Below are 23,620 nucleotides of genomic sequence, written 5' to 3'. Positions count from 1 at the left end.
CATCAAAAACAAGGAAAGCCTGAAAAACGGTTCCGGTCCAGAAGAACTTAAGTAGTACGACTACCCAATACAATGCAGTCGCCTGGATGGGATCCTGGAACATAAAAAAGAGGAGGGGAGTGAGTTAGGGGGAAACTAATAAAATCAAAATATAGTGTGGACTTAATAGTAATGTAGCAATTTGGTTTCTTCGTTATGACAAACTTACCACATCAATGTAAGATGTTAACAAAGGGGGATGGGGGCGCTGAACATGGGGTAAATAGGAACTCTCCATATTCTCTTCGTAACTTGTCTGTTGATCTACAACTATTCTATGATCAAACGCTTATTTAAATATTTTGTGAAGAGTCTTACATTCAGTTGCGGTCTTTTCCAGTCGAAGGCAACCAGTCGCTACGCAGTGATGACCACCCAGCTGAGGCACAGCAATATGTCGCTGATTTTCCACTATGTGTTTCTCCAGATGTGTAAGGCCCACGGCATCGGCTATAACATTGAGGTATGAAGGGTGACAGCTGGCCCAGGCTAGACCAAATAAATACAGGCCTGTAGACCATCCAGGCAGCTAATAATCTGGGGCCCCTTCAAATAGGTCTTCTGTAAACACTACCGTGTTTCCCCGAAAATAAGACATCCTCCGAAAATATGACCTACTTACAGGTTTCCTTCTGAGTGAAATATAAGGCATCCCCCTGAAAATAAGGCCCCCCAGGCTAACCATGAGAGATTTGGTCCACTGATTCTGAAAGAAATGGAGTCACAAGAAATTCACCAGGAAATGCAGGAATTGGATTGTTATGATGATGTTCCAGAAGATGATGACATGTCATTGAATAAATGAGTAAATTCTTGATACTGTAGGATTCACAGTTTGTCTGGTTTGTGTTGACAACTACCGTACTACCATACCGTATACAGGTAATAAATTTCCTTTATTTTCATTTAACAATAAATGTGTACCGTATTCTTTGTAGAAAAATAAGACATCCCCTGAAAATAAGACCTAGTGCATCTTTGGGAGCAAAAATTAGTATAAGACACTGTCTTATTTTGGGGGAAACAGGGTAGTTTGACATGCATTTAGAGGGAGGCTGAGTGATGCTTAGGGAAGGGTGGAGAGGCAGCTCCACGCTTGGTCCTGGGAGCTGAGCTCTATCAGCAAACCTGCACACCCACCTTGGAACAGCAAAAGCTCGTGGCTCACCAGACTTAGGAGGAATTTTTTTTTTTTTTTTTTTTTTGGGGGGGGGGCGTCTCTTGATTCTGAAGCATACCCTTAAGCTCTCTGACCCCACCCAAAGCTGTTTGTCAACATGTATCTTCTGTCTTAGTCTGCTCCAGCCAGCATAGCAAACACCACAATAGAAATTGATTTCTCACAATTCTGGAGGCAGGGAAGCCCAAGGAAAAGATGCCTGATGCTGTTCCTGGTGAGGGCTCTCTTCCTAGCTTGCAGATGGCCACCTTCTGTGTCCTAACGTGGCACAGAGAGAGAGCTCTGGTGTCTCTGTAACCTCTGTTATAAGTACACCAGGTCTATTGGGACAGGACTCCACCTTACAACTTCGTTTAACCTTAATCACCTCGTTAAAGGCTCATTTCCAATACAGTCACATAGAGGCTTCAACACATGAGTTGTTGATATGCAATTCAGTTCATAGCATCCTTCTACCTGAAAACAGTAGTTTCTTTCTAGAAGGTGTTCTCATAAAAACAATTTTTCCAAGTTGAGGTCTTTTTCCAGTGATATTGATGCCCCCTACCCAGCTGCTTCATTCGTAATGTAGATGGGGGGAGGGGAGGGCAAGTGAGATACAATATCTCTTACCTAGACCAGAACCTCCATTTGTGTGCCTAGAGACTCATGTTACTCTGAGAAATAGTTTCATGGTTTTGCCCTTTGGTTCAGATTTTTAAATCTCTGACACGGATGGCTGTTCAAGACCTAAGTGACCTATGCACTGCTACTGTGGGAGACCCACCGCACCACCCCACACCACATCAAACCTATTAAAATCCAGTCTTCTCACATTAAATGTGGTTTATAGATAACGACATAAGAATTGGGCAATAACCAATTGACTAAATCAGTTTTGATTTGCAGATATTCAGTTCTACATTTATTAATTTTTATTTTTCATACTTGAGAACAAATTCAACTGTTTAGGGATCCAGTCTTTTTATAGGTCCCTGAAAAGCATATAGACCTTAGGTACAAAGCCAATTAGGGCCATTCACTAATAGAATGGCCCTACTAACACTTGGCTATCTTCATCACACAGTAGGGCACTGCCAGGTGCATAAGGCCCTTTGGTTAGATTGATTGGTGTTGTTTGCAAACATGTAATGGAACTCATATTCTCTGGCAAATTACGTTAAAATTGGTAAAATATAGAAAGAATGAGAAAAGCCAGGTTGAACTGATTTACTTGAAATTAAATGTTACATCTGCTCAACACAACCACTTTGGAGTTAGTTTTCAGCTTCAGCCTGATTAGACTGAAACACATCTACCCTGTTTCCCCGAAAATAAGACAGTGTCTTATATTAATTTTTTCTCCCCAAGTTGCACTAGGTCTTATTTTCAGGGAATGTCTTATCTTTCCATGCACTAGGTCTTATTTTCGGAGGATGTCTTATTTTCGGGGAAACATGGTATGTACTAGAAGGTGGCTAAATCTAACTCTAGCTTTATCTGAATCTATCTGATTTGTTTTCTTCTAAAATATCAAAACAGAACAAGCTCTGTGAATAAGCATATGTGGCAAGAAAAGTGTCCTGCCTCAAAGAAAACATACTCCATAAGTTCCTATTGCCTGAAATTATTATTAAAGATTTATTTCTTTGGCTAGAGGCTTTGTACTTGATTGAAGTTCTGCTACTCCTGGGGAAAAGCAAAGCACCAGATTTTATGTTATTTATACCTTTGTGGCTCTGAGTTGATCAGATTCATTTCTAAGAACAAATTTTAGGATAGGAAGCAGACTGCCATGGCCCCAGGGAGACAGGGGATGATGCAGAGGGAGAAGTTCCACTAAGGGTGAGGACATTTACAGAAAGGTGCAGAAAGGCAATGAAGACACAGCTCTGCCCCCAGGTCACCTGTGCTGAACAACGTATAAAATATGAGAGATGAAATGGGAGAGAAAGAGAAATAGGATTGAGGGCAAAGGAGTGATAGATCCATATGAAGATGAAAAAGATAACAGAAGAAAAGAGAGGATGATGCCAAAATCGGTTTGGCTCAGTGGTAGAGCGTCGGTCTGCGGACTGAAAGGTCCCAGGTTCGATTCCGGTCAAGGGCATGTACATTGGTTGCGGGCACATCCCCGGTGGGAGGTGTGCAGGAGGCAGCTAGTCGATGTTTCTCTCTCATCGATGTTTCTAGTTCTCTATCCCTATCTCCCTTCCTCTCTGTAAAAAAAAAAAAAAAAAAAAAAAAAAATCAATAAAATATATTTTTTTAAAAAAGAAAGAAAGAAAGAAAAGAAAAGAGAGGATGAAATCCAGAGACTGGAAGGATCCATTTTTTAAAATGAGAAGAGGATAAACAGGGGGCAGGGGGTGGGGAAGAGCAAAAATAAACAGAAGCACAACAAGAAAGAAAGGGTGTGGGAAATGAAGTCCTAAAAATCTGAGGTGGGGGGCAGGGGGGGAAGAATCATGTGACTATTTGGAAATTCTTCAACAATATCCTGCTCTAGTTTTCCCGAGATGGGTTCTCATAGTGTTAGACCCGTGAGTCCATCCCTGGTCAGTCAGTCTACTTTTTCTCTTAATTGCCTATCTTAACAGGCAGGTGATGAACTGGCTTTTACAGAGCACCTACTATCCGCTGGCACTGAGCTAAGCCCTAGTACTTCATTATCTCTTTAATCTTCATAGCCATTTACATGCAATAAAAAAAAGAAGAAGAAGCTATTATTTCTACCAGATCACACTGAGGAATTTAGGTTCAAAGAGTTTAAGTGCTTTCACAAGATCACACAGCCAGTCATTCTGTAGAACTGACATTTGAGTCAATAATTGTCCATAGAGTCAAACACCACGCAGTCCCCTATATGCCTTTCCCCCGACCCAAGGACTGCCTTACCAACCCACCCAAGAATTCTGAGAACCATTCCAAATTATTCCATCTAGGTACCCCTTATGTATTCCTCAGCTAAAGAAGCACAAACTTCTTCATAGCCACTATGACTATTTCTAACTTACAAAAGAAATGTTTAACAATTAACTTCTCTAACGTTTTATTGCCTCCTTGAATTATGCTGATTCTCACCTCTGCTACCTCCTACTTGTGGTCAAATTAATGCGGGTGCTCTTTCCAGAAAAAGAACAAGATTAACAATCTATCATCGTCAATGCTACCAAAAGGAAAATTCTTTGAAGTCCTTACTCTCAACATTATGTTTCTCTTCCTATTATCACAGAATTTCAAGTGACATTGTATGTTTCCTCCCATTATAATCACAGAATTTCAAATGATGTTTCTTGTCCAAAATCTCAGGAAAAACAAAAAGGGAAATGAGATCACCCTGTGAGTTTATTTTTCCTTGCTGAATAGTGGAAGGAAGCATTGCTGAGTTTGTAACCAACTGGGTGGGTCTCGTGCTTGGTATTTCTGCAATGCTACACAATACCCCCACTGATTTCCTAATGAAATGAAGTTTCAATGAAAGCCACATGGAAGAGAGTGCCATGTTCACTGTCTGCAACTGTGTGGGGAGGGCTGGTCTCCAACACACATAGGCAGTGTGCCATGGTGCTAAATACAATAGCTCCACCACACCCAGCAGTCATTTCCCAAGGCCAGGATGCTGCCATGGTGGCAGTCATTAGGGCTGTTCAAAACATTCTTATTCTCCTCCTTCCGGGCACACAACAGACGTATGCTTCCTCAGCCCTCTCCCTGAAGCCAGGCATGGCGCTGTAGCTTGAGTTGGCCAGTGAAATATGAGCAGAAGGAATGTATGTCCTTTCTATGCAGAAGCCTTTAGGAGCCACTGCATGAGTTATGAGTTTCCATATCCTTTTCCTGCCTTAGAAAACATGGAATTACATTGAGAAGGAGCTACATACAGTGTGGGTCCCCAAGTGTACCAATAGCTACTAGAAACCCATGCCAACCCATGTGGGAAATGGAGCATGAGCACAAACCACATTATCATTGTTATAAACAATTAAGAATTGTTTGTGGGGTGTTTTTTTAATTACTGCAGCATAACCTGGCCTATCTGATTGATTCAGAAATTAGTATCAAGAAAAGGACACTCCCCCAAACAGAAAACAAATATTGTCACTTCAAAATGGAATTAATATAAAAAGTAATGAAATAATTTACTCTTTTGTACTAAGTTTTTTAAAGCTACTGCACATCTAAGTTTCAATGACCAATATTTCAGGTTCTCAGTAGTCCCATGTGGCTAGTGGCTACCATATTGGACAGCACAGGAAAGGATGTGAGACGCCATGCAAATCAATTTGTCAGTGGTTCTCAACCCTGGCTGCCCATCAGAATGATATGAGTGATTCTGATGCCCAGGCAGATAACCAGGCAGGCTGGGACCAGAATGAGGCAAGTTAAGCACTTACCCAGGGCACAAAATTTAAAGGAGCTCACACACACACACACACACACACACACACTCAGTAATAAAGAAAAATGATGTTATAATGCAATGTTAAAAATCAAATTTAATGCCAAAAATTTATAATGAACAAAATATCAACATTTATATAAGAACATACTGATTTTCCTTAGGCTCAGGCTCCAGTATGGCTCAGTGTGACACTATAGCCAGGACCCAACTAAATCAATATTTCCACAGATAGGTCCCAGGAACTATATGGTTTAAAACACTCAGATGATTTTAATGTGCAGCCAGCCTTGAGAGCCATTGTTCTAGTCCAACATCTGTCCTCCTGCCCACATTTCCTGATAAAATGGAGAGTCAGCAGGCATTCATAATTCTGGAGTGTGATATCTGTTACCAAATCCCAAAAATGTTGTTTTCTTTTTTGTACTTCCAGAGATCAGAAGTTCACAACTTCAATGGGGAACCATTACACTATTGAACCACTCCAGTGTTAACTTTTATTAATTTTGAGAACACTGGTAAAGTAATAATTTTCAAATAAGAGAGTGCCTCTCAGACAGATACAAAATTAAACACGAGATAAATATTTTATTTAACAGAAGATTTTAGGCAGATGTTATAACCAGTACAAAATGAATCCAAAAATAGACATCTTTATAGATCAGGAATATTGAAGTGAGTGTGCAAATGGCACAAAACTGGTTTTTCCACAAGGGGAGCAAGAGAGAAAGATCAGTGAAATTGTGGACAGAATCTGCTTGTCTCTAAATCACCTACAATCTACTGAGTTGCAAAGGATCTCCCATAGATTGAAGGACATAGGGTGTGCCATAGACAGCACACAGTTTTCCATTGAAATACAAATGATTTTCCACACAACAAACTGCTTCTCTATATTTTTTACCTGTTGCTCTTAGAATAGTGGTTTCAAATTTTGGCGTACATGAGAATCATTTGGGAAGTAAGCTAACATGCAGACTTTCTCCCAATGATTCAGAGTTTGGATGATGCCAAAAAAAAATGTGTTTTAACAAGCATTTAACTAGATGATTCTGATATGAGTATTCTGAGGATCTGACTTTGAAAACGCCTTGTCCTAGACAAGCAATAACAGTGCTGGTGTAGAGGTGGAGTAAAGGGAGCCCGGTAGGAATGGAAGTTGATTCAGCCACCATAGAGGTCCCTCAAAAATTAAAAATAAAACTACCATATAACCCAGCAATCCCACTTCTGGGTATCTCTCCAAAGGAAACAAAATCACCGTCTTGAAGAGATACCTATACCTCCATGTTCATTGCAGCATTATTCAAAATAGCCAAGATATGGAAACAACATAGGAGTCCATTGATGAATGAATGGATAAAAGAAGATTATATATATATATATATTATTCAGCCATATTATTCAGCCATGAGAAGGAAGAAATTCTGCCATTTGTGACAGCATGGATGGACCTTGAGCACATTATGCTAAATGAGATAAACTAGACAAAGACAAATATTGTATGATATCACTTATATGTGGAATCTAAAAAATCCAAAGCTATAGAAACAGAGAATAGAATGGGGTTGCCAGGGGAAGCGAGGAGGTGAGAATTGTAGATATATTGTTAAAGGGTACAAACTTGCAAAAAGAAGATGAAGTCTAATACTGCACAGCATAGTGATTATAGTCAACAATATTTTATTTTAGTCAACAATTCTGCATTTTCAGAATTGCTAAGATTAGATCTTAAATGTTATCATTGCAAAAAAGAAATAATGTGATGTGATAGAGGTCTTAGCTAAAGCCACAGTGGTAATCATATTGCAACATACTAATATATCAAATGAACATGCTGTACACCTTAAATTTACACAGTGTTATAGGTAAATTATATCTCAATTGAAAAACAACAACACTGTCCTAGGATATATCTACTCCATATTCTGGAGACAGTCTTTCTCACTGTGCTTCTCAGAGTATTTACAGTAAGCTTTAGACTTCAATTCAAATCCATCTTAGTGGCTTTAGTGCAGTGCATTTTCTTTACTTTGTTTTCAGCATAACATGCTATTTCTTTTCTCCCCATTCAAATTTTATAGGACAAACAAGGAACTGTTTTCATATTATATGAGCACTTGAAGAGAGACAAGTTTGGAATTTTGTGAGTATGTCTATGAGGGTCGTGGCATTAGAAAACTAAGGAAATAGACGATAACAGCCAACAAGTATGATGCTTCTCATGCATTTTTTGAGAAATTTTTAAATTGTATTTATTGGGATTACATTGGTTAATAAAATTATTAATTCTATAATACATCATGGGTATATTGTAGTGTGTGTTCACTACTCCAAGTCAAGTCTCCTTTCATCACCATTTATCCTCCCTTTACCCTCCCCTACCACCCTCACCCTCATTTTCCTCTGGTAATCACCATACTGTTGGCTGTCTATGAGGTTCTTTTTTAAATCAGCATGCTGATTTATCGGAAGTCTAACTTATTTAGATCTTCAAGTGTTTCACACAATGGCTTTAGATGTGTCCGTGGGAGTTCATGAATATAATTGATTAATTATTCAGATTGATGAGTAAAAGGCTAGTTTCAAAAACATTACACACACACACACACACAAAAAAAATCTGACTCATGATGAACAAGCTCAGATGTTGTAATTGTGAAAGGGCTTACTGGCATACTTAGAAAGGTGTTCTGGTGCCTTTAGCAAGATGCCTCCCCTCTACACCCCCCCCCCCCAAAAAAAAGCAGGATCTTTGGCCCCTACAATACCCAGTTTTGGCCGCAGCCCAGTCTTCTCAAGATGCACGTGTGCTGAGAAGAGCCCTGCTGGGGCTCACAGGAGGCTTCTCTGTGCTTCCCTGTTTCCTAAAAATGTCTCTCCAAGGACTATTGGAGAGCAAGCAACGTTGTCTCCTCCTCCAGGACTCAGAAGTTTAGAACCACCATCTTAAATCGTGTCTTATTTCATATCTTGGAATATGGTTAGTTGATCCTTTAAGTCATCCTAATTTATTGGAAACCATTTCTGCCCTTTATGTCTCTCCTTATAACATCTAGAGCAGTGTGACTTCACATTGAAACACACAAACTAAGATCTGTTCTTATTAAAACTGAGCAAGTAAGAGCCAATTCCTCTGTTAAGTATCAATGTTCCTGAACAGCCTCAGTTTCTCCCCAGATGTTCAGTCTCCTCCTAGAAGCTGGTCCCACATGAAAACAGGCAAAGATGCGCACAGGACAGGTCTCTGCTCCCTATCCAAAGTACAGTCCTTTGTTTTACCAAAGTATTGTCAGTTGCAACAGGCATTATAAATGGTTTCGCACCTCAGCTCCCAATAAGTCAGGAAAAGGCACCAGTAGCCAGAACACCAGAGATGAAATACTTCCATTCCCTCCAAACTTGTCACTGATGCCAGGGCTGTGGCAGGACCTAGGCCACCAGGCAATTACTGGGACCGGGAGAACCAAGCATTCAACTGGATTTGAAGTAAGCAAGCTGGGGAATATGAACTTTGTATAGTTATGATTCTGATTGAGCTGGTAAGGTTCAAGGTTCAAGTACATTTCTAAGCTCAGGAATCCAGACAGTGGGCTGGTTAAGTAGAAGAACTAGAAGTCAGAACGCAGAGACATAAACTCCACTTCACTGGGCACGGGCTGGCACAAAAGGTCGACTAAAAAGGACAAGCAGGGCTGGGACTGGAACTAGGCAAACCCTCATGCATGGGGGATAATGACTGCCCTTCAGAAAAAAATAGCCAGACAAGAAAAAAACAAAACAAAACAGAGTTCAGGTACCTGGAGGTCATCCCAACCAGCAGCATCAGCCAGGAATGTTCCCACTACAAAGAGTAAAAAGGACAACCCGAGGTCTGGATGGAGGGAGCAAGACCGTAGGAGCTCATAGAGGATGCTGCTTTTAGAGACCCAGGTCAGCAAGGGGTGTATGAAGGGAGCCCATTAGCAAAAGCTGACACTCAGGAACAGGACTTGGCTCCTAGAATTGACAGTAGGAGACAAGGATAGTGTGAACAGGGCAGGGGCAGAGTTCCTAAAGTATGGACCCTGGAAAGCTTTATCCTAGTGGGTACCAGGGCATAGAGGAACAGGCGAGAAGAAAACTACCACAGAATTTAGGAGTTGGAAGAAGAGGCTGTTTTGTGAAAAAGGAACACCCCCAATCATCAAACTGACCAAGCAGCAAGGTTGGCTTGATGCTGAAACCTACAGAATGAATAGTGAGACCAAGGTCAACTGTGGCTACATATGCCCCTGAGATTTCGGGAAAGGATGCCTTGATCTGAAGACTAGCTTTGGTAGTAGAAACAGTCTTATTTAATGCCATGACCCTTTAATACAGTTCCTCATGTTGTGGTGACCCCCAACCATCAAATTATTTTTGTTGCTACTTCATAACTGTAATTTTGCTACTGTTATGAATCGTAATGTAAATATCTGTTTTCCGATGGTCTTAGGGCTCTACAGCAGCGGCTCTCAACCCACAGGTCACCTAAGACCATCGGAAAACACAAATATTTGCTTTACGATTCTGAAGTTGCCTTGGGTGATGTTTATACTCCTAAAAGAAGAGACACTAATGTTCAGTAGCTCTTAGAGTCTAAGGGGTGGGGTCGGGAGTCTTTAGATTTGGGAAATAAACCTCAAAACGTTTGGGAGCACTGATCTAGTCAAATTCCTTCATTTCGGAGATACAGAAATGAATACCCAGAGAGATCAAGTAACTTTCCCCAAAGCCACACAGTCAGTGGCAGGAGAGAGAGCCTGGTCTCCTGTCTTGGGCCCTGGGTAGCTTTCTAGTCCCACCCTGACCCCAGGGAAAGTGGAATCAGGTTGGAAGGCATCCTTTCCAAAAGTCTAGGTCTTAGATTCTAAGGTGATTTATTTTCCAGGTAACAACTAGGGGATAAGTAATTGGAAAAGGTTTTTTTTGCAACTGCCTTAGTTCTTTAGGTTCAGCCCCTCAGGACAGAACAATTTTTTTAAATGAACCCATTCATTTAATCTATTCTTTTCTATTGACAAACTAAGTTCAAAAAAATAGCTAGAAATAAATACTTTGGAGTTTGTTTTCAAGTTAAAATTGACAATGATCTAGTTGTTTGGAAACACAGTAGAATTCTACAGGACGGTTTGCAAGTCATCACTGATGTTTTCTTAGTGTGTGTGTTTAGCTTTGTAAAGATAGCTGCCCATGAAAGAGGCATTTCCTTTGAAATATAGTAGTCTGATTTTCACTTGCTGTCATTTCTGAATGCAGGTAGGGCACCACTTATAAGTAGAAGGAGTCACTTGTATACATGACGTAGAAAATAATACTGAGGTGCAAGTGTCTCTGTAGCAAGGAAATTGTTAGGCATGAATTACACTTGGCAATGGATTTTATTAAACTAACTTAAACAATTTTTAAAATGAGCTTCTCAGTACTCCTGTCCTCACTCAGTGGTAGCCTTTGGCTACAAATGACTGAATCTATTCCTATATTCTGCTAAGTTGATTAATAAAAAATATTTATTACACAAATCCTTTTTGTTGACAAGTTAAAATGGAGCCTCATCTTTCATATCTCCCTGAAGATTGCCACCTTGTGAGATTGAAAATACTCATTAAATTCCATCACCAGACAGGCACAAATGAGAGGGTGATTGTTTTTAAGCATGTGAGGGGAATCATTGGTAAACTCATTTGTTTGGATATCATTAACAGAACAATCGGTGAGAATCTCCAGGGGGTCCTCATGACCTTTGCTCGCAATCTCTTCGTCATCCATCAAGAAATATCAGCACCTAATATGCAAGGCGAGACCAATTTTAAGGTGAGGTGTTAATTAACTAACGATCCTGGTTGATTTCTATACAAGGGCTGAAAATACCTCATGCTGTATTGTAAACAAGTGCTAAACCATTTTTTTTTTAATTGTAAGCAGTACACTTTTACAACGTGCAGGGTCAATACTGTAAGGTTCTCACTGAACCTGTTAGTTAAATGTAATAGTTTGAAACTTTTTCTTTGAAATATGGTAGTCTTGTTTTAACTTGCTACCATTTCCAAACCCAAGTTTATACTACAACAGGGCTTTCTGATGTTGGAACTGAAATTAAACCATCGCAATGAAGCCAAAACAGACTGTTGCATTAAAAAATAATAATAATAAAATAATAATAATAAAATAAAAATCCTGGCTATAATCTACCTACATTTCCATTTCAGTGTCTGGTTAGGAATTCCTGGCAAGCCCAAGTTTCTAGGACAGAGAAGTTCTGAGGCCAGGAAGGACAATGTGTTTAGGCAAAAACTCAGCATGTATGTGAGTCATCTCCTCCATCCTGTTCCTCCAAAGTGGGGTAGATGTTCCATCACTAATGCTGAAGCTTCCAGATAATCCAGTCATGTGTAATTGACTAGATGTCTCAAAACTCAAGAAAACAGGAGCAAGATCTGTACAAGAGGTTTTAAAATACCAGCCGAGCAGAAATGAACATTTAGTATCGATTATCAAAATTTAGTATCGGATTTCCAGCCTGAGCCTTCATCATGCTTGAATGGGTCAAGTAACTCAAAGGACTCAATTGGAAGCTACATGTCATTTTTTCTCTTAGATGGAAAGCCAACAAAAGCTTGATAAGAATATGATTTTTTAATACGTTTTTTCCTTGAGCTAGGCCCTGGTCCTTCTAGTAATGGTAAGGATGATAAAAATGCTGTACTCTTCAATGTGATTTTATGGGTTGCAAGATTGACCACTGCTTTTCCCATAACATGACTGAGAAGATTTAATTTTTAAATGGCCCAGTGTTGCAATAACTTTCATAGGTCCTAAAGGATCTATGCTCATCGTTTATATTCTAAGTTACTGTAAGCTAGCATCATCTTGTCATTACTGCTGTGCACAAAATTTTAAGACTATCTGCACATGATCAGATTAGTCTGTCAAAATAATAATCAGAATCAGAAGGTGCTATGAACTTAATTTTGTCCTTCCAAAGTTCACTGTTGAAACCTTAACCCCAAAGTGACAGCATATACTAGTAGAGATGTAAGGGAATTATGTTAAAACTAGAGGCCTGATGCATGAAATTCGTGCACAGAGGACACGGGGGTCCACTCAATCCAGCTGGCACCCTTTCCAATCTGGGACTCCTCACGGGATGTCCTGGAGATCGGGCCTAAACTGGCCGTTGGACATCCCTCTCACAATCTGGGACCACTGGCTCCTAACTGCTCACCTGCCTGCCTGCCTGCCTGATCACCCGTAACTGACCCCCTGCCAGCCTAGCCACCCCCAACTGCCCCTCCCACTGGCCTGGTAGCCCCTTACTCCCCCCCGCCCTCCCGCCTGCCTAGTCGCCCCTTACTGTCTCCCTGCCAGCCTGATCGCCCCTAACTACCCCCTTCCCCCCGCTGGCCTGGTCGCCTCTTACAGCTCTCCACCACCACCCCCACCCCCCACACACCACTCCCGCTGCCGTGGGCCTGGTCGCCCCACACAGCCTGCTGCTCAGTCATTTGGTTGTCCCTCACTAACCCTCCTGCCAATCTGGTCGTCCCACACAGCCTATTCAGTTTGTTCAGTTGTGATGGTCGCTTACGCTTTTATTATTATAGATGAGGTCATGATGATGATGATATGGGAATGATGGGATTAGTGCCCTTATAAAAGACCAGAGCATTTGCTCACTCTCTCTCCTTACCATGTGAGGCTACAGCAAAAACCTGGCTGTCTGCAAGCCAGGAACTGAATTGGCTAGCACATTGACCTTGGACTTCCCAGCCTCCGGAACTGTGAGAAAGAAATTTTCGTTGTTTAAGCCACCCAGTCTGTGGTAGTTTGTTATAGCAGCCTGGGCGAACTATGACAGATGTTATGTCCCCAAAACTACACAGATTTAGTAGGCTCTGAGTTTGGGCTTGAGATTGGCAAAGCCAACTACTTATGGCAAAATGAAGACTACTTCTCTGCCCTTTGTCTGACTTCCAAAATTACCAAGTTAGATGTTCTAAAGTAGATTTTAAATATGTCATGGTTTCTAACCTTCTCATGTGAATCATTATTATCTTGATATGCTTATTCTTGATAGAAGGTCTAAAGGTAAAAAGGTTAAATTTCAACAAAATAGGAATAATAAAAACTTGAAAAGTGAAATAGATTCATTTTGGGTAGCATATTCTGTTTATTATCCTCATGACATTCTAATAAATATTTTTAGTTTAGCAAAGATGATTTATCAGCAAAGTAAAGGCTGAATGAAAATGGAAGGTAATTCAGAAGAAAACATTTAATAAAATCCAATATCTTTTTTTTTTTTTTTCCAGAGAGAGAGGGAGAGAGAAACATCAATGAGAGAGGAACATTGATTGGTTGCCTCCCCTACATACCCTGACCTGGAATTGAACCCCCAACCTAGGTGTATGCCCTGACCAGGAATCAAACCCACAACCAACTGAGCCACACTGGCCAGGACCAACTTCCTTTCTTGATAAAATAATAATAATAATAATAATAATAATAATAATAATAATAATAAAATAAGACAAACTAGCAATAATAGGTAACTTCCTCAACCTGATAAGGGCATCTAAGAAGAAAAAAAATAAAAAAAACAAAAAAACCTACAGATAACATTGCATTTAATGATGAAAGACTGAAAGCTTTCCCCCTAAGATCAGAAGTAAGACAAGGATGTCTAGCCCTAGCCAGTTTGGCTCAGTGGATAGAGTGTTGGCCTGTGGACTCAAGGGTCCCAGGTTCAATTCCAGTCAAGGGCATGTACCTTGGTTGTGAGCACATACCCAGTAAGGGGTGTGCAGGAAGCAGCAGATCAATGTTTCTCTCTCATCGATGTTTCTAACTCTCTATCCCTCTCTCTTCCTCCCTATAAAAAATCAATAAAATATATTTTTTTAAAAAGACAAGGATGTCTAATTTCACTAGTTCGATTCAGGTTCTAGCCAGGTTAGTTAGAGAAGAAAAATAAATAAAAAGCATCCAATCCAGATTAGAAAGAAATAAATAAAACTATCTCTACTCACAGATGGCATAATCTTATATATGTAAAAATTCTAAAGAACCCAGAAACAATCTATTACAACTAATAAACAAGATCACCAAGGTTGCAGAATCCAAGAGCAATATACAAAAATTAGTTTTATTTCTATACACTAGCAATGAACACTGCAAAAATAAAAAATATTTAAATCCATTCACAACAGCATCAAGAGGAATAAAATACTTAGTAGTAAATTTAACAAAGTATAAAATCTGTCCACTAAAAACTACAAAACATTTACTATTTACTATTGTTAAGATGGCAATATTCTATAAGTTGACCTTCAGATTCAATACAATTCCTATCAAAATTCTAGCTATCTTTATTGCAAAAATGTACAAGATGATCCTAATATTCATGGGGAAATGAACGGACATGAAATAGTCAAAATAATCTTGAAAAAACTCCACACTTGTCAATTTTAAAACACTACAAAACTACAATGATCAATCAACACATGAAGTATTAGCGTAAGAATATACCTATATATCAAGAGAATAGAATTGAGAGCCCAACATAAACCCAAATATTTATAGATTTTCAACAAGGGTGCCAAAAACAGTTCAATAGGAAAAGAATAATCTTTTTAACAAATGGTGCTGGGACAAATAAAAATACACCTGCATGAAGTTGCACCTCTATTACACAGCATATTCAAAAATTAAGTGAAAATGCACCAAGCACCTAAATGTAAGTGAAGAGCAAACATAGGTATATATCGTCATGACCTTGTTGTTAGCAATAGTTTATTAGACATGCTACCTTACGTATAAGCATCCAAAGTAAGGATAATAAGTTGGATTTCATCAAAATTAGGAACTTTTGTGCATCAAATGATACTATCAAGAAAATGAAAAAATAACTTACAGAATTGGAAAAAATACTTGCAAATAATATATCTAATAAGGTACTAATGTCCACAATATATAAATCACTAGTACAACTCAACAACAGAAAGGCAGCTGGTGTTGCTTAGTGGTTGAGCCTCAACCCATGAACCAGAAAGTCAAGGTTCCATTCCGTTAGGGCACATGCCCAGATTGTGGGTTTGATCTCCAGTGGAGGCTATGCAGGAGGAAGCCAATTGATTCTCTCTCACCATTGATGTTTCTATCTCTCTCTTCCTCTCTGAAATCAATTTTTAAAATATTTTTTAAAAAATACAAATAACCCAACTTAAAAGTAAGAATTTGAATAGATATTTCTTTAAAGAAGATATACAAATGGCCAATAAGCACATGAAGAAATGTTCAACATCATTAGCCATTAGGAAAATGCAAATAAAAATCACAATAAGAGCTGAAACCGGTTTGGCTCAGTGAATAGAGTGTGTCAGTCTGCGGACTGAAAGGTCCCAGGTTCGATTCCGGTCAAGGGCATGTACCTTGGTTGCGGGCACATCCCCAGTAGGGGGTGTGAAAGAGGCAGCTGATCGATGATTTTCTCTCATCGATGTTTCTCTCTATCCTTCTCTCTTCTTCTCTGAAAAAAATCAATAAAATATATATTTTTTAAAAATCACAATAAGATACCATTTCACACCTAAAATGGCTACAATAAAAAAGGCAGACAATGACAAATGTTGACAAGGATATGGATCTCTACTATATTGCTATAGAACGTAATGTAATGTCACTGCTATATATTTCATAGTTCCTCAAAAAGTGAAAAAATGATCATATGATCCATCAGTTCCACACCTATGTATGTATCCAACACTATTAAAAATATATGTTCATACAAAAATGTGTACATTAAAGTTCATAGAAGCATTATTCATAATAACGAAAAAATACAAACAAACCAAATCTCCATCAACTTATAAATGGGTGAATTGAATTGTATTATGTGGATAGTAGTCCATACAATGAATACATAGGTATAAAGCTTTATAACCTTATGGTTAGCAATTGTTTCTTAGATATGATACCTAAAATGCAAACAACCAAAGCAAAAATAGATAACAGATACAATGGAATATGCTAAGAGAAAGAAGCCATACACAAAGGCCACATATTGTATGATTCTTTTTATATGAAATGCCCAGAGATGGCAACTCCATAGGGTCAGAAAGTAGATGAGTGCTTGCCAGGAGCTAGGGGAGGAGGAAATGCAGAAGGGTTGCTAATGCATAGAGAATTTTTACTAGGGGTGATGAAAATGTTCTGGAATCACATAGTAGGGATGATTGCTCATAAATATACTGCAAACCACTGAATTGTATAATTTATAAGGATGAATTTACGATATGTAAATTCTACCTCAATAAAAAAAAAAAACTACACTAATAAAAGAGAAAGATGCAAATTGACCATACCCCCGCAATGCCCACCAGCCAGTCAGGGGTGGGTATGCAAATTAACCCAACAAAGATGGTGGGTTAATTTGCATACACAGGCAAGGAGTGGCCAGGAGAGGAACAGGATGCCTGTGTAGGTATTCTGTACCACCCCAGCCTCTCCGGGCCTCTGGGCAGTGTAGGAAAGCAGAAAGGCAGCTCCGGGCTGGAGAGAAGGCAGTGCCGGCAGCCAAGGGGAGGAAGGCCCACTCTTGTACAAATCTTCATGCATCGAGCCTCTAGTAACCAAGTAAAATAAAATGGAGAAGTGCCATTTTTCTCCCAGAAACCAATAAAAATAATCTCATCTTACTGGCCATCATTTTAGGGTGATTAGACCAGTTACTCTCAAATTATCTGTAGTGAAGGACCTGTTTGTTTGTTTGTTTGTTTGTTTGTTTGTTTCTGACATACCATGGATCAACACTTTTGTAAAATGCCACAAAAATGAATTATTAGAAAAATGAAATGAAAAAATTAAAGATGTATACAATAGAAGCCCATTTTTTTTATTACTACATTTAATAGAAATTAAAATTTCTATAAATTCTATAAATTTATAAAATTCTATAAATTCTATAAAATAATTCTATAAATTAAAATTTCTTTAAATGTTTCCAAGTTCTTACAATTTTTACACTTATTTCACCAGGACTGATAGCCAACAACTTGGTGCTGGTTGGCGGAGCAAAAGCCATGCTCCATAGTTTTGTTTGGTCAAAGTAGTCTAAATCCTACTTAACCAACAAGGAACAAATGCTTAGTGGTGGGGAGATTTGGGGGTGGAGGGGTGGGGAGAGATGTAAGAGATGTTTAAGTAATGAATGTCATTTTTTGTGTTCATTTACAGGCCTTCATTGATGAGGTTCAAGTCATTCTGGGAGTAACAGAGGAAAACAAAAAGCGATTTGAAGAAGAGCTAAAATCTAAAGATGATAAGAGAAATAGCTCTCTGAACCTGATATATATTAATGATCCTTGAATACATTACTGAGTTTAGATTCCAATTGGAGCTAAGGAAAGGCAATGTTTCTTTTACTGTTAGGAATAAAAGAGGGGGAGGAAGTTAGTTCGCTTTGTTTGCCAGGAAGTGTATCAGCACAGACTATAACGTAATGCTCTTTTAAAACAATTGTTTAGCGATCTTATTTTACTTATTAAACCAAAACTTATTTGTGTTTTCCTTTTTCCAAACTAATGGGGGAAATATCTAACAAGAAATGTACACGTCTTACTGATATCACCTCTGCATCTACTTCTTTCTAAACTTCAGGATAATGGGAATTTTGTTTGGATGTTTTATAAAGTGCCCTCCTCCTATTTCTAATAGTTCATTTGTCTTCTGCATTTTAAAAAGTTAAATAAAGGCTTCATCGTTGATATTTGGCAGAACAAAAATGTCTTCTTTCAAAGAAAATTACATTTGTATGGATTTTTAAAGTGACCCTTTATCATTCATTGTTTTTTATTGCGCCAAGCCACTATTGTTTGTTGCTGCTATTTTTCAAAAAGTAAGGTAAGCCTACATTTAGTTCACTACAGCATCAGAATTTATCTAGGTGGCAGTATCTGCTCTTTGTTTAAGATGTAGTGTAACTCGAGCCGTCTTTCTTGAACAAACATTTGTATTCTCTATAGAATACAGCAGTAGGATTTTCACAAGCTTAATTCAACAGTCTCCGTTAAAGGGCAAATTGTTAAAATTCTGCAGTGCTGACGCTAACTCTCTGCATTTGCTTTGTCACTGGTCAAAATATTTGTTCATCATCCAACTTTCACAAAGGGTGGAAGAAGCAAGTCACGTAGTTGTTTTAAAAAGCATGATCTCTTTATAAACACTGGAGCGTGTTGGGGGAAGGAGAGCCATTTTTTACCCTAAGGGACTTCCATAATTTTTAAACTGTGCCTCAGCCACAGGCTGAGTTTCTGCAATAAAATCAACATTTGTGTGTGCGTCAGCTTTTGTCTTGCTATCGTTGGAAATGCATTAATTAGCCAGGTTTCCTGCCTGTGCTAGGTACAGCGATGACCTCTTTTTCTTGCCAGATCGCCCTAATCCATACGAGGGGCCCATTGTCCAGACACTTGACGGATAGGAAGTACTACATGCCCATTAGAGTCTCCCCTCGATTGAAGCCAGAGCAACATAAGGTCCAAGAGACTCATTAGTTCACTGGCACAATCGTGTCCTGAGAGTAAATGAAACCCTCTGTCTCCTTATGGCTCTCATCTGCTCTGGACTTTAAAGGAAAACTGTCTCTGTTTTGTTCAGCACAGCGGTGGAGCTTTCACACAGCGAGATCCCCTCTACACACTACAAAACGGTGAAATCTATTGGGGAAGTTGTGTGTGTGAATTTTGATTAGCACTCTGGAGCCTCAAGCTGCTGGCAAGAGTCAATGAGTTCCCTCTCTGGTACTTTTTTATTTTATTTTTTTATTTTACCCACATGATTGGTTTCTCAAACAATGCCGTATCCTCGTCTGCATACACTACAGAATGTCCGTTCCCAAATTCATGCCTTACATTTCAGATTCAGGCCTCATTAGAAAGTGATTGGCAGTAAGGTTCTCTACCTAAAAACCTACAGCTTCAAAATGAAAGGAGGAAAAAATGGCATAATAAGACAATCGCTTCAAGTAATTAAGTGGAAGAAGCCAGAGGACCAGATTAAATTAGTGAAATATTTTAATTACAGAACATTTGAAAAGAAGCATAGTCTATTATCTTTTAGCACATGAATGCATCAAGGATACTGTGCTATTGCTAATCTAAGGGAGTTTGGAAAAAATTACATCTATGTTATAATGTACCCAAAACATAAATCAATTGCGATGAATTACTTACCAGTAGTTTTTACTACTCTACATAGGATACTGAAATCTTTGTCAATATGAAGTGTGTGTTTTTTAACAATGTCCCTTTTTCCCCCCAGAAACTTTTGGGGAGAGGCAAACATTTAACAGTAGAGCCATCTTTATTTAAAACTGAATGTTTGCAATGGTTTGAGAAGCAAAGTGTGCTAACCACTTAGGAGCGCATTATTGGATGATGGTAAGTATCTTCCTTTACATATAGCTCATTTTCTATTGATCTTAAATAATCTAAATAGATGATATTTAACGACAAACTGTGCTATCTACTTACCTACCTCTCACTATCTACTTACATTACCTGTTATTGAACACATTATGGGCTAGATGTATACTGTGCTAGAAGCTTTGTTTGCATTATTTCATTGTATCTTTCCAATAACCTCTGTGGGTAGGTACTACTATTGTCTTTATTTTACATTGAGGAGAATGAGATTTAGTGAGGGTATCTCATTCCGTGTTTCAGACTAAATGAAAAGGAATTTATGTGGAATTTGCACTCTTTCACCACAAATTCTAGCATGTTGTGTAGAAAGTTGAATGTCACTTGTCCTTGATCATTCAAAGGACTTGCACTCTTTTATAACAAACTAGAGGCCCAGCACATGGATTCATGCACCGGTGGAGTCCCTCAGCCTGGCCTGTGAGGATGGGGCCAAAACTGGCTCTCTGACATACCCCAAGGGGTCCCAGGTTTCAAGAGATCAGGGCTGGGGAGGGACCACATGAGGGCACCCGGGCATATCCACCCATCTTGCTCAGTCCTGATCAGCTAGATCCCAGCAGCAAGCTAACCTACCAGTCAGATTATCTGCCCCCTGGTGGTCAGTGCGCATCATAGCAACTGGTCAAATGGTCAAATGGTCAGACACTTAGCATATTAGGCTTTTATGATATAGGATGCTTGTATTGCTTAAAGTACAGAAGGACAGTTTAACGCACACACACTTCCTTCTAATAGAATCAACTTGCATAATGCTTAGCATTGGGAGGTGTCACGATTATGTGATCAAAGAAATCAGGGGTGTCAGTGGAATTCTTCTCTGACCATGGGTCTGTAAGACTTTGTTGGAGGACTAATGATGGGATGTTGCAGGAAAGTTTGAAAGCTGTGAAGTCATGCTCCATAGTTTTGTTTGAAAGATAGGTATGAGATCACTAAAATGGAGAAGGCTTAAAAAAGACTCTCAATACAATGTGGAGTGACCTGGGAGGAGTTTAGGGAGCATGGTCTCAGCAATCCCATCGAAGAATTTCAAGTATCCTATATGTCAAGTATAAAAAGATGTATTTTACCATAAGTAATATATTAGTAACCATCTGAAAGTTTTGACAATAATCATTTGCATTCATCTGGTACTTTTCTTCTAAAGAGCTCAAAGCACTTCGCATTTATTATCTCATTAATTCCCCACCCTGTCCCTGTGGGGAAGGAAATACGTATTTTAACATTTAAATGTTTATCTTTCATCATTTCTCAAGCATCCATTAATTCCATTTCCAAAAATGTAAACATTTTTTAGGTTTTACTTTACTGTTCCTCTGGCTTTAATGTATGTAACAGATCTGTTCAACTCTTTGGATGTATAGGTCACAGTAAATCTTATTTGAAAAACTATAAATTAAGTTGCCAAGATATTGTGAAAGTGGGGGTTTCAGGGAGGGAGGGAGCATTTGACTTTGCTTTCCTCGCTGGACCGAGGTTAGACCCACCCATTGCAAACACAGATGAGATGTGCCGTGGCTCTTCTGCATCTTTTCTGTATCCCGTTTTTCCCAAAAGGTGACTTCAGAAGGTAAAACTGCATCTGAAAGCCCGAGGCAGATTGACCTACTCTTTCCATCTTTGTTTTGCTAATGATTTCATCACTGTGGAACAGAAATCTGATCCTTCTGTTACGAGTTACATCTCAAGGAGTCACCACATAATGAGGGCTAGAAACTTGTCTGCCCGTCCTTCCTCTCTCTGGGTTGGTCATACCTTCCTCAAGTTTATATCTAGAAAAATGGCAGATAGTAATACCTGCTCCTTAGGGGAGCAGCAGAGATTAATTGGCCAATATTAAGAGAATGTTTCAAAGATAAAGCGTTCTACATAAACGTTTAAGTGTTATGATTGCATTGCTTCTTCAAATGAAAGTTCTAACTTTGAAATGTGATTATACACTTTCCCCCAAAACCCCTTGATAACCACATATATAGGTTTATTTTTCACTCTAACAGTCTAACTCGTGGTTGTGAAACTTTATTGCACTTGATGGAGGGCCCTGGCTTTTATTAGTTTTAAACTGCTGGTTTCTGGGGTATTTATGTAAATGAGGGAAAGATACCAAAACAGTAAATAATAAGCATGTCCCTGCTGTTTAAAAATCTGTTGGTTAAAAAAAAAAAAAAAAAAAAAAAAAAATGTGTTCTGTTATAAGATCCTAAACATAGCACAGAAAAATATAGCTTTGGCATCTATGCATAAAATAATGTTTTGGGTTTGGGGGTCTTTTTGATGGTAGTTTCCCCTAAGCATTTTTTAACCATTCTGTATACATTTTATTGCACTTCCACAGTTGTCATCATATACATCACATGTATGTGTGTATGCATATATATGGAGAGAGAGAAAAATAACTAAAATGTTATATTTTAAGATTTTTTTCCCCCTAACAACATGTTGTAAAGTACACCAGATGGCTAATTATAGCTCCAGGAAATAAAAGGCCAAGCCCAAGTTTATTGCAGTTGCCTCATAAGGAATGTTATGATCAAATCATGGTCCCATAAACAAAATAGCTGACCTTTTCCATTAGTTGCAAGGTAAACTTCATATTCAAATTCAATTTTGTTTTATTTAAAGATTTATGCTTTTTTTGCTTTCCAGCAGATAACACAAAATACATACTCTGCAATCATTGAAAAACTCAGAGTTATCTAACAACACATTCTTTATTTCCAAGTCCCCTTAACAATACCTTTCTACTCATCTCAAGTTCAACATGTATAGACACATTCCTAAGCCAAATTTGCAACAATAATGAAAAACCAGAAAGATATAAATGTTCAACAATAGGGCATTGCTTAAAAATTCTGGAGTATCTATCAAAGGGGACTCTATACAGCCATTTAAAAATCATGTCACTACACTTGCTCTATGAATTTTCACAGCAGCTTTATTTGTAATAGCCCCAAACTAGAAAAACCCAAATGTCTGTTGTCAACAGGTGGATGAATGAAGAAGCTGTGGGATATCCTTACAATGGAATACTACTCAGCAATGAAAAGGAATGATCTGTTGATAAACTCAGAGATGTGGATGAATCTCAATATAATATGCTAAATGAAAAAAATCCAGACAAAAAAAGAGTACTTATCTACTTATATAACATTTTTCTTAAGACTACTTTGTCTTTAAATATACCTGCAGTTTTTTAATTTTTCTAATTATAGGAACATTTCCTCTTGATTAAAATAAAGAAATTAATTAATTAATTAATTAATTAATTAAATAGGAAAATGTTTGAAAAACAGGAATGCACCCTTAATCTCTATTCTTTTGTTTTATTATTTTTTTCCAAAGCACTTAACAATATGTGGTATTACATAACAGATTTATTTTTTATTATTTGTTTCACCCAATGGACTGTAAATATAAAGATATAGCCCCAATTCCTTATCAGTAGCAAGAGTTGCTCAATTAACATATATTTATTGCATTTATTATTTTATGAAATACATACTAAGTTCCTATTAT

The 23,620-nt window shown here is 38.4% G+C and overlaps 1 protein-coding gene across 1 annotated transcript in view; it reads left to right on the top strand.

Moving 5' to 3' along the window:
- The window catches only part of IQCH (IQ motif containing H), a 192,115-nt gene extending 173,731 nt beyond the window's left edge, over nucleotides 1-18,384 (top strand). Inside the window, exons 18-21 of the mRNA XM_084879603.1 lie at nucleotides 380-502; nucleotides 7,685-7,746; nucleotides 11,327-11,435; nucleotides 17,856-18,384. Of these exons, the coding sequence (XP_084735729.1) occupies nucleotides 380-502; nucleotides 7,685-7,746; nucleotides 11,327-11,435; nucleotides 17,856-17,987 (426 nt within the window). The 3' untranslated portion in view covers nucleotides 17,988-18,384. The remainder of the gene's footprint in view (nucleotides 1-379; nucleotides 503-7,684; nucleotides 7,747-11,326; nucleotides 11,436-17,855) is intronic.
- The last annotated feature ends 5,236 nt before the right edge of the window (nucleotides 18,385-23,620 follow it).

This window comes from Pipistrellus hanaki (assembly GCF_964339955.1).
Source record: "Pipistrellus hanaki genome assembly, chromosome: 1".
NCBI lineage: Eukaryota > Metazoa > Chordata > Mammalia > Chiroptera > Vespertilionidae > Pipistrellus > Pipistrellus hanaki.
Note: the sequence above shows the minus strand (reverse complement) of the source record. Positions and strands in the feature narration are given on the sequence as shown.